The following is a 12,186-nucleotide window of genomic DNA, read 5'->3' on the forward strand; positions in this document are numbered from 1 at the left end:
TTGTGCTGGTATGGGTGGTGTATGGCTAAGCGACCCGAACCGCGTAGGGCCAAGGTGACAGCTGAGAAAGCTTTTCCAGCTGTGCATCGGCAAAGCTCACTCGTCTCTAATTAGTTTAGAGAGAGAAGAAGAGTGTGCGTGTGTGCATGAAAGAGAGAGAGAGAGCAGCAGTTGAAGAAAGTCGTAAAAAAGGGACAGTGCCGAGAATGAGTAAGGGAAGATAGTGCAAAAGGTTTACGGTAAAGAGAGAGAGCGTTTGCGTTTTCCTTCAGCGCCGAAAATCTCACAGCTTACTTAGAGAAACGAGCAGCGGAACGAAAGTTTATCAATTACGCAGCCATCAACCCCACATTGCCCCACTCTCCAAGTAGCTGAGAGACAAAGTTTGCGCCAAAAACAGCTGACAGAAATAGCGGTGCGGCGCGATGATTCGATTAAAAACACATCTGCTGATCATTTTATGGCGCTTTTTTTACTTTCGCTGCCGAAATGTTGCTAAATGTGTGACGCATTACGCAAACAACGGGAAGATAGAGCACAAAAGATTTGGCACAAACACGTCAATGCACATTTGATTGCTTTCTTTTATGCCCAGCCCAGTCCCGCCGAATTTCGGAATCGTGGATACGTGGTTTAGCATTAAATATGCATTGGAAAATCATTTTTGAATTGGTAGTTTATTTTGTGGATTCTGTTGCAAATATAAGGATTTTTTTTCTGTAAACAACCTACCGGCATTTTATTTTATTATTGAAAAGATTGGAAAAAACTTCAATGTGTTGGATAGTTTAAAGCATTCTCCTATTATCGGTTCATTTACCAAAAAACTCTTCCTGTTTGCTGTTTTAGGATTTATTTTTAGGAAAACCATTCGCTTCGGCTTATACACATATTTGCTTCAACGACTGTATCGTGTGCACCGGCTTTGTGCACTCTAATCCGATACACTTTGCACCCGGAACGTATGAATGTCTGTTACTCTTAGACAAGTCCGTAAGTGAGCGCCACATGTTGCAATAAAATAATATTATTAATACAAAAAAAAAACATTACAAAACTTAAGAATATGTTAAAAATTTGTGCGGTATCCAACTGTTGTTGCTTATCACCCATAGCAAAGCTTATCAGCGAGCTAGGTGCGTTTGTAATATCCTCACATTTGCATTATCCACCATAATGTTTGTGCTGCACTATTAAGTCCTCACCATGTATCACCATTTACTCGTTCAAACGTTAAGTATTGCAAAATGTTGTGCTGTTTTATGTACGCTTAAAATGTATGTTCGAAGCAACAGGGTTTGTGCCGTGTATATATGCTGCTGCCCTGAAACTCTTCCTGTTCTTCAGGCCCGGATTTTTTTTTTATATCACTAGCGCTCTATAATGATTGTAAATTCTGCTGAGCACACTCACTCACGGTGCTCGTTTGGTTAACTGGTTTTCTTTTTGGAGTTCTCTATTGGTGTGTGTCGGAGTGATTTGTATTATTTAATTACGCATGCCGAAGAACAATTGTTTCAAAATTGTGCATATTTAAGGGGCGATCGCCCAATAACGTTCGAAACATGCTCACACGCATCGTATAGCTTTCGTATCGTTACAAAGAGTGTCTATTTTCAAGCCAAGCTAACGATTTAAAATCAATGCACACCGAAACTTAAATCGCTGGCTATTTATTACAACAAGCGAATCAGTGAGCAGGCATCAGTTTAAACTTCTACTACTATTAAGCAATGGCTTTTTAGCTCTAAACTTGCGCCCATCGGGAGCACACAATGAACGCTTGCGGTATAATAATTTTTACTCCTCCTCTCCCAAAAAGGTAGATTACTATTACTATGTTTTGTATTTTGTGCTTATTACTTTTCCATTTAGCCGCTTAAAAAGCAGCATTTCATTTAACGGCCTCACAATCGTTGCATTTGTTTGTTTTTGTTTGTTGAAACATTGATTTGTTTTGTATTTTTAGTTTACCTGGCTAAAACACATTAAAACTCCTGTGCGAGTGACGAGGGAAAAAGCACTTGATTTCGTTTCATATATGACGGAATACGTTTGAACTGCTTAAATGTATGTCATTTGTTGCACTAGTTTGTATTCTGTTCGTTTGTGGATCCATCCATTCAGCAGCATCTGAGTATCTTATATCATTTCATATCACAATCGAGGGGTAATGTTTTGCATTTGTGTTTCATTCGTTTCGGTTTGCCCTCTCGCTAATTCAGTTTTTGGTACAGGTTCAGTATTCGCTTTGCCAATGTTGCAGTTTTCTACACTAGCTCAACCGGCATCAATCACAACGCAGCCTGTTAATTGTATTGTTTGTTTGTTTGTTTTTTTTTCGAACGAATTTCACCATTTTTGGAATACATGACTAGACGTTTTAGACGTTTTTGGGGCGAGCCAGTGTTAGCTGCCACCCAGATTAACTACGGCCGCCTATATGCACCAACAATAGTTTTCAGTGTGGCTGCCATGAAATGATCGTTCAATTTTAATGAGAAATCTTTCCTTTTTTGTGCTGTTTAATCCAAAGTTGTAGCTCATAAAACGATCCGGTTAAATGAGACCAGCATTACTATCAGCCGTCTTTAGAAAAACCATATGAGTGAATTGAGTTTTGCTGTCGTGCTTTTGCTTTCGCTGAAGCTAAGCAATACATTTTGTTGCGTGATGATAATATTCATATAAAAAAAATAACAAAACCTACAACAATAACATTTACAAAACAATACAACTAGCACGAACTAAAAGCACACATGATTCGACTAAACATAAAATATAAAACAACATACAACAAATAAATAATGCCCTTACGAGTCTACAACGCAACGTCCGCTAGCGTCAATTCAATAGAGCCAGTTCGAACGTTGCTCTCGCTCGCGCGAAGACTTCACCATGCTCCCGATCGGAGGTTTCTTTTTCATGGGCGAGAGCCTTGCCGAGCTTTTCGATTCCCCTGCACCGCCCGCTCCGCGCACTTCGGACAGTCCACTTACTCGAGCACCGAGCGGTAGCCTACTCTCAACGCGTCGATAGAACGGATCCAACCGGATGAGCTCCTTGTTAGCACCGCCCGGTGCCATGCTGGGCAGGGCTTTCAGGAACCCGTGCGCACCAACCGGGATGGGAGGTGCCGGTGGCACGCTAGTCGAGCAGCCACTGTACAGGAACGGCATCTGCTGCGTGAGATTAGTGTGCAGCGTTAGCACGGACTCGAGATCCGCCTCGCCGGCCTGCATCAGGAAATCGTCGAACAGCTTGATCGGCAGCATGCCGACGATGTCAAACACGTCCACGTACGATTCGGTTTCCTTGTTGTACAAATGCAGATAATCGCCCAGCTGCTTCGCTACCATAGCGCCACGATCTTTGCCCAGTGCCTTATTTCCAAAGTTGCGGAAGAAAAAGGGCGTCTTCATGTGCGCCCCGACGCGATACAAGAACTTCATGATCAGCTCCTCGTGGCTGTGCTTTGGCTCGGACGAGAGGCGCTTCAGGATGTACTCCAGGTAGAAGCCAAAAGCACGCCTCGCTTGCAGAATGCTCATTTCGTGCCCGTTCTCAATCAGTTTGCGCACCTGCAATCGCAGCCGCTTCGCCTCATCGACACATTTGGGGGCCGCGTGCTTTGGGCCGATGGTAATCGGTAACGAGCTTTCCAGTGCACGTTCGTACTTCTGGATGCGATGGACAATGCGATTTTCAGTTTCACTACCAGGTGGAAACAGCTGCGAGTGCAACATTTGATTGTAGTTGTGCGGAATGATCATCAGGTAAGTACCACTGCTCGAAGACGTGATGGCCGACGTGGGAATGCCCGTGATTGGGTCCAGCAAGGATCCGTACCGGTTCATGCTATCGCTTGTTGGGAAGATCCTTACAAAACCACCCCGTCGCTCGTACTGGGAACGCGCAAAGCGCACAATCTTCAGTTCCTCCGCCGTCAGCGCACTCAGCGTCGTCTGCAGCTTACCACCACCGTCTCCCTTTCCCTGCTGCTGCTGGCCGCTGCCACCGGTTCCAGCACCTTCCTTCCGTCCGCTGGTGGTGTGCACAAAATCGGCCGAGTTTACCCGCCGGTAGGGTGTCGTAAGGTTGCGTATCTTTTGGCCCTTGCTATCGTAGCACGCCTTTTGCAGCGGGCTGATGGCCGGTATGCCCACCATTGTGAGCAGATCGGTCAGCATCGAAGCCTTCACTTTTGTATCGAGCGGCGTATCACACCCGAGTGACGGCGAGAGGTTCACCTCCAGCAGCCACGGTTTCAGCATATCGTCGATCAGGATGTCGAACCCATACAGCTCGAAACAATTGCCAATGTGCGGCACAAACATGCGGCATGCCGACACGATTGGTTGCGTACAGGAGAAAATTGCCTTGATTATCAAATCCTCGATCGCGAGCATTAGCTGCTCGGTGTTGCAGCCCTGGCTGCGGAGGTGCCTCAACAGCGCACTCAGTGTCCACTTGTGCCCGACATCTTCCTCGCCCGCGTTGCTCGACTTTATGTAATCGGTGTGGTACTTGTTGATGCTGTAGTTGCACAGGTGCATGCACGGATTCCAGAGGTTTTCTGCCGTCCTGTCGTACTTGACCGTCGCCAACCGGACCAGACCCTCCTCGTAGATGTAGATGATGAGCGGATCGAACGAGGTCACGGCAACGTAGATGCGTATGTCACACTTGTGCCCGTCAATGCAAAGCGGATCGGAAATGTACTTTGCCACCACGACCTGCTCGAACGACGATATCTGATCCGGCTGCAATTGTCCGTTAAAACCAAAGGCATGGAACGTTAAAACAACACAGAACAATTAGCCAACCATCGTATCAACTAACGAATCGTTTTCCTACACTTTCCTTACCGAGTTTACAATGAAAATTCCACGACCTCGGCTAGATGCAACCGGTTTTACGATCCACGGACCGCGGCATTTGTTGTGCGCTGCTATGAGTTCCTTGTAGTCCTGTGGCAGTAGAAATGACTGTGGAACAATGTCGAAATGTTTGTAGCCCCGAAGATGCTGCATCCGCTCGATGTTTTTGTACAGACGATCTTTGCGGGTCAGTTCGTAGGATCTAAAATGAAAAAAGACAATATTAAAAAACGACCCTGCTTTCTTGTTATGAGCAAATAATCGAAAGCGTGATGCTGCTTCACACCCACCTAGGAAAATGATTCACTCTTTGATACGGGGCTAAATTGCGCAATATGTCGGGCTTCAGGTGTATTCCCGTCCACAGCAGATTGAAGTCATTGCACTCCGGGCCACTCTCGCCCATGCCGTGCGCATTCAAAATCTTTCGCAGCAGTCGCGTCTCGGTGTTGATGAACTTGTAGCAAATGTTAAGCTGGGCGGCAGGCATTTCCGTTTTCAACGGCGCTGTTTGCTGATTCTCCTTGTTTTCCTCCTTTTGCTTGCGCTGGGCGGCCAGCTTCTTATCCAGCGCAGCCATCGCCAGCGAGGGTTCCGATTTGGAGGTCGACATTTCCGTGTCAATCTCGTCTCCCGAGCCTCCCTTTACGCTCGACATGGACGCATTGCTGAGCGAGCTGGACGAGGAGGACGACTCGAGTTGGCGTTTTTTAGGTTTATTTGTGCGCGTCGCTTCGCCGACAGACGGCTTGCCCTTGGCAGGACTTGACTCCTCTTGCGACGTTGTACCGGCATCCGTTTCATCTCCACCCTCCTCGTCGTCGTTACCCTCACCTTCTTCCTCGTCGATCTCCTCGTCCTGCACGTCTACATCCCGTGCTGCAGTTTCCTCATCCTGGTCTACCTCATCCTCATCGTCATCGTCTTCCTCCTCTCCATCTTCGCCATCCTCCTCGTCTTCTTCGTCCTCGGTAGTGGTACTGCTTCTGCTCGGTGCCGTTCCGCGCGTTTTTCGCTGAACGTTAAAATTTTTCGGCAGTGAAGAATGGGTGGCAGTGGCGGTGGATGATTTGGTTGCGCTCTTTAGCTCGGCCAGCCGAGCGGTTGTTGCGCTACCGGTAGCTACAGGATCGGTTGGGCACGAGCTGGACGTAGCGTCCGACGATGGTGTGGCAGAGGGGCTGCCCCCGGGAGACAGATCCGTGCCATTCTCAGAAGCCGCAGGCGAAAGAGCGTAGGTACGAAATGCCAGAACGGCGTCTTTGCCACCCGGTGGACCGCCGATGACCCATGGGTTGGGTGTAGTTGGTATGTTTTTTTTGGCACTGAAAGAAGAAAACAGCGCTGTGTCAGACTCGGTCTATTGAGTTCATCGCATAATAATCGCATACAAAAGTATCAATAATATCATTAAAATAGTACGAGTCCACAAAACTTATTGGAATGTCCCCTACTTTGAGTTTCCACTTTCGTCAATCAGTTTTCCAACCGTCGTCCCTGTCGTAAATTTGTTCGGTGCAGTACCCGACGTCATAAATAATCATCCCCAAAATTCTAGTATACATACCTACTGGCGAAACGAAAACTTCGACTGCGCTTCGATTTCATACTTACTTTTGTGAGTGATTTAATCGCGGCTTGTCTGTTATAGGCATAACGAATAAATCCAAACTAGAGTACCCGTTTAGTTTCCGCCTGCAAGTAAAAGGTAAAGGGAAAAGGCTACATCAAACATCACATCACAAGCAATATTTCTACTGTTAAAAAACCCCCGAGGGCACAGTCCCATTCCACCCGTACCGCGCCGATCGGAAACTCACTCATAATCAATTCATAATTTCTAATGTCCCATAAGTAAAGCTACCCTTTTTCAGTTTCTCGGCGCGGGTGTACCATCACCAACCAAACAGGAAGCTTATGAAATATGAAAAACTTCATCACCAGCCTAGCTTCGATATAAAATCAACCACATGACATGGTGGTAATACGGAGCAATTCAACTCACACCGTGCCGTGCACCGAAACTGCTGCAAAAAAGGAAGGGTAATAATTTATGTTCGATCATTTAACTCGGGAGGGAGTTGGTCTGCTTGAAACGATGGTACAACATGATTATCCATTTTATAAGATCGTTGACTTTTCCACACTGAGCAGTAAGTTGGCAATACAAGTCTAGAACCAGATACAAATAATCATATGCCTTGGTGTAATTGTAAAATATGCTTGATAATCTATTTTTTAAGCAACACGGCTGAGCCGTTCTTTTGAATAAAAACTTATCATGTTTTTTATTAAAAGAAAAAAAACATGTACAACTGTTTTATTTATGAAACATTCATAAACGACCTAATTTTACAGCCCTCAAACGACCTTAAGACAGCTCACTAGTACACACTTGATTTATTCTGAATAAAAATACCCTTTGTTGCGTTCTGGAACATGGTTTGTTGGTTCCTTTCCCCCTTGACGCCTCTACGCCCTACGTTGTGTTTTGTTGTGTCGTCTTCGATCGCCAAAGGAGACAAAGTAAAGAACACGTCCGGCTCGTATCGAGTTTCATGCGCTAGTGCCGCTTTATTCGCACACATACTTAATCACAAATTGTCGATCGGCAGTGCTGCCAGAAAATACATTTAACTTTTAATTCCCAACTGACAAAACAACCGCAAACAATTCAAAATGACCGTTTCATAACCCTTACATTCCAACATAGCGGCCACCTAAATTTACCAAATTTACCTCTTTCCATTACTTCACAAAATGCCTGACTTTATGATATCTAATTCACTCTCTCAAACGGAAGAAGACTAATCCTATTCGCTGGCCTCTTATACAAGCCGTTCCTAGTCCTGATACTAACGACTCTCACTACGCCATCTGGGCCAGGAAATACTTCAGCAATCCGTCCCATTGGCCAATGGTGAGGAGTCTTCCCATCCTCTTTCAACAGGACCATTTGTCCTACCTTTAGCTTTACTACTGCCTTGCCGCGTTGATGTTCGTTATGTAGTTCGCTAAAATATTCCCTACGCCAACGCGCCCAATGATTCTGTACCACTCTACGCAATTCCTCGTACCGCTTCAATCTATTGACTGGTACATCACCCACGTCAGGCTCCGGTAGAGCGTTCATCGGAGCCCCGATTAGAAAATGCCCCGGCGTCAATACATCAAGTTCTTCCGGATCCTCCGACAACGGTGTAAGCGGTCTGCTGTTGAGTTGAGCTTCCACTTGTGCCAGTACCGTCGACATCTCCCCAAACGCCAGCTGCCGATCACCAACAACCTTCAGTAGGACGCGTTTTGCCGCTTTTACCGCTGCCTCCCAAAGGCCGCCAAAGTTCGGTGCATGGGGTGGGATGAAGTGCCACTTAACGCCAGCGCCAACAGCATATCTCGATATATCCTCCACCGCCGAATCGCTGTTCATCAACGTGTAGAAGTCATCGATCACCTTACTCGCTCCTTGGAAGTTGAGACCGTTATCGGAATAGACCTCGCTGGGCAAACCCCGTCTTGCCACAAACCGACGAAACGCCGCTAGAAATGCATGAGTTGATAGAGACTCCACAAGCTCGATGTGAACAGCTTTTACTGAAAAACACACAAAGATTGAAATATATGCTTTTCAGCTGCCGCTCGGCGATGCACCGGCTTCAAGTAAATGGGTCCACAGAAATCAACCCCTACGATCGAAAATGGTCGAGCTGGCATAGCACGCGACACGGGTAGCTGTCCTGGTGGTTGTTGAACTAACGCGGGATTCATCCTGAAGCATACCAGACAGCCTCTGCAAACACTATTGACCAAAGATCGTCCTTGAATTGGCCAAAATTCTCTCCTGAGTGCGCTCAATGTTGCAGTTGGCCCACCATGAAGTGCCAATCGATGATAATATTCTGCCATTAGCCTAGTAAATCGTGACTTCTTGGGTAGCGCCAACGGAAATCTGCTACAAACTTGCATGGCTTTAGCGCGATGCAAGCGGCCACCAACTCGGAGCAAACCATCACCGTCCAAAAAAGCTCCTAATGTCTTCAGTGATGATTTGGGACGTACCGTTTGTCCAGCAGACAACTCCTTGATCTCAGCCGCAAAGTATATCCGTTGTTCTCTTTTCACCAGTCGAATTTTCGCCTCTGCTAGCTCGCTCACCAACAAAACACCTTTGTGTTTAGGATCCAGCTTTCGTTGGCAACAACGAATAAATCTCATACAATACGCAGTGATCCGCAGTAATTTGTCATAGTTGGAAAACCTATCACACCAATCATCGCTCTCGCTACTTACTGCGGCCACCAATGAGCTCTTCCTTCGTTCCAATAACTCCTCTTCGGGAATTGCCAACACACCGCTGGCATTCTTCTTCCATTCTTCCTCTGATAGTTGTAACCACCCGGGACCATGGAACCACAGCTTCGATGCTAACAGCTCGTTCGGCATAGCTCCACGCGATACAATATCGGCAGGATTGTCAACGCCCTTCACATGCATCCATTTGTAGCCATGCGTCAATTCCTGAATTTCGGATACCCTATTCGCTACGTACGTAGCCCAAGAATGGGATGGTGCTCGAATCCAATGCAACACGATTGTCGCATCAGTCCACATAAAGGTTTCCACGTCTGGAATTCTCAACGCTTGGCGTACCACTTTCTGCAACCTTGCTGCCAGTAATGCTCCACAAAGTTCTAACCGGGCCAAACTGACTCTTTTCAGCGGCGCAGGACGAGACTTTGCAGCAAGCAACTCAACTACCACTTCCCCGCTGCTACCAATCGTTCTAACATACACGCATGCCCCATAAGCCGCTTCAGATGCATCCGAAAAGCAATGTAGTTGAACAGCAACAGGATTATGCACAACAGCATGGCGCGAAAACTTAACCTCCTTCAGCAACCCGAGTTGTGATTGAAAAGCATACCATCGTTCTTGCATGACAGCCGGTATTTCTTCATCCCAGTCATCAGTTGCCAACCACAACGATTGCATATTTATCTTGGCCCAAGATGTCACAGGAGCCACCAGCCCCAAAGGGTCGTATATACGTGCTACCAAAGAGTAAACCTTTCTACGGGACCAGCTCTCGTTGTTCATCTGAATGTTCGAGTCTATGTACAGTTGGTCCGATTCTGGTAGCCACGCGATACCTAGAGTTTTTATTGGCTCCTCTGGAACTTCAAACATTTTAACGTAGGATGTTGCTCTGTCTTCCGCTGAAACGCTAGATAAAACATCTGGTTTGTTAGAATTCCATTTAGTTAGATGAAATCCGCCCTTTCTCAACAATAGCGTCAGCTCAGCTTGCAACCTAACTGCTTCTTCTTCGCTAGAGGCACCACCAATGTAGTCATCGACATAGAAGTCCTCTAACAACGCCTGTCTCGCCAAGGGAAAGTTTTCCCCTTCATCAATTGCCAATTGCTGCAGTACTCGAATGGCCAGAAAGGAAGACGGGGCAAGTCCAAATGTGACCCGCTGCAACTCGTAGACTTCGATGGACTCAACAGATGAGCCTCGCCATAATACACGTTGAAAACGAGTGTCGTCGGGATGCACCTTGACTTGCAGATACATCTGTTTTATATCTGCCACTAATGCCACGCTCCTCATCCGAAATTTCAGCAACAACGCCAACAAGTTCTCCTGAATCACAGGACCAGTCATTAACAAATCATTAAGAGACTTACCACCGTCGGTAGAGGCCGATCCATCAAACACAGGTCGTACCTTTGTACTGGTACTGGACGCCTTGATTACCGGATGATGCGGTAAGAAATAATGACCATGAGCTTCCTCAGAATCAGGGTTCGCAGCCACCTTGACTAAAATCCCTTTGTCGATGTAGTCGTTGATAACCGCCGTATACTTTTGTTTCAACCATGGGTCCCGATTGAAACGTCGTTCTAACTGCAAGAACCGTTTTCTCGCTATCGCACTGGACGGTCCCAATTGGTTCTGTAAGTCACACTTAAATGGCAGCTTCACTATATATCTCCCTTCACTATCCCGCTGATGAGTTTGCACAAAATGTGCTTCGCAATCCCTTTCCTCCTGACTATGTTGAAGCGGCTCACGTATTTCTTCAATAATCCAAAAACGCTCAATTAAATCGTCCAACCTAGTACACGTGCCACAAGTAACATAATTGCTACCTTCAGAAGCCAGCGGAACTTTCCCAGTTGCAACCCATCCAAAAACAGTGCTAATAAATGTTGGGAGCGCTGGTAGCTCGAGCCTAATTTTACCACGGTTGTCCGGTTTCAAAAAAGTCGCGTAAAATTCGGAGCCCAACAATAAATCCACTTCAGCATCACTATCGAAATTAGGATCCGCGAGCACAAAATTCATCGGGAGATTCTGCCTGCTAATTTGATTTCCAGTTACCGGCCTGTAGCTAGAAATTCTCGGCAACACTAGAAACTGCATACGTTCTTGATAGTTACAACTTTTGGAACGTATGACAGTCGTTACCGACGTCGTTATGTCCACTTTCGAATGTCCAACTCCCGATAATGCCGTTTTACTTTCATACTGCGGTAACTTAAGCCGCGCAGCCAAGCCCTTTGTCATCAGGTTCACCTGAGACCCACTATCAATCAATGCTCTTGCTGACAACCATTTGTTACCACACGCACGCACACTCACTATCGCCGTTGATAATAACACAGAAGTGCACTCTCTGTTCGATGACGCGTTCACCACCACATTTTGCGTGCCACTGGTAGATGGAAGTTCTTCACGAACCGACGGACCGATCGTTTCACTTACATTTTCACCGTGTAGAAGGGAATGATGTTTACGATTGCAAATATTGCATCGTGCACGTGACCAACACTTGGCTTGAAAATGCCCTTGCCTCAAACAATTAAGGCAAAGCTTCTTAGCTTCAACCACTTCACGACGACGCGGCAACGTTAAACTCCGAAACGAGTCACAATTTTCCACCATGTGCGATCCATCACATTTTGCGCACTTTGCTTCTGCAGCCACATTAGACGCAACACGACGTTCACTTGTAGATTTGCCCGCCGCCATTGGCCTATCCACTGCAAACGCGTCCATTATGCGCGTCTGTGTGCGCAAAAAGTTTAACAAATCCGTCACCGTTTTTTGATCACTTTCTTCAACGTGCCTTTCCCACTTTTGTTGGGTGCTTTCGTCCAACTTTGAAATGATTATCTGAATAATCAAACATCCCCACTGTTCGGTCACTTCACCTAACTGCTTTAGAATTTTTAAGTTCCTTTCGAAACAATCGATAAGCCCATGAATACCCACCGTGTTCATGACTTTCATCCGTGGC

At 46.3% G+C, this 12,186-nt stretch overlaps 1 protein-coding gene across 8 annotated transcripts in view; it reads right to left on the reverse strand.

The window, feature by feature from the left end:
- Positions 1-658: 658 nt before the first annotated feature.
- The window catches only part of LOC1274440 (tubulin polyglutamylase TTLL5), a 36,097-nt gene continuing 24,569 nt past the window's right edge, over positions 659-12,186 (reverse strand). For 7 of the 8 annotated variants that reach the window (XM_061643088.1, XM_003436727.2, XM_061643089.1 and 4 more), the window contains 4 exons: positions 6,495-6,575; positions 5,171-6,205; positions 4,869-5,082; positions 659-4,763 (listed from right to left, as the gene is read on the reverse strand). In XM_061643088.1, the coding sequence (XP_061499072.1) occupies positions 2,850-4,763; positions 4,869-5,082; positions 5,171-6,205; positions 6,495-6,575 (3,244 nt within the window). In that variant the 3' untranslated portion in view covers positions 659-2,849. Of the gene's footprint in view, positions 4,764-4,868; positions 5,083-5,170; positions 6,206-6,447; positions 6,576-12,186 lie in introns of all 8 variants that reach the window. The other variant, XM_061643093.1, reaches the window with a different exon arrangement.

Source organism: Anopheles gambiae, chromosome 2 (assembly GCF_943734735.2).
Source record: "Anopheles gambiae chromosome 2, idAnoGambNW_F1_1, whole genome shotgun sequence".
Lineage (NCBI taxonomy): Eukaryota > Metazoa > Arthropoda > Insecta > Diptera > Culicidae > Anopheles > Anopheles gambiae.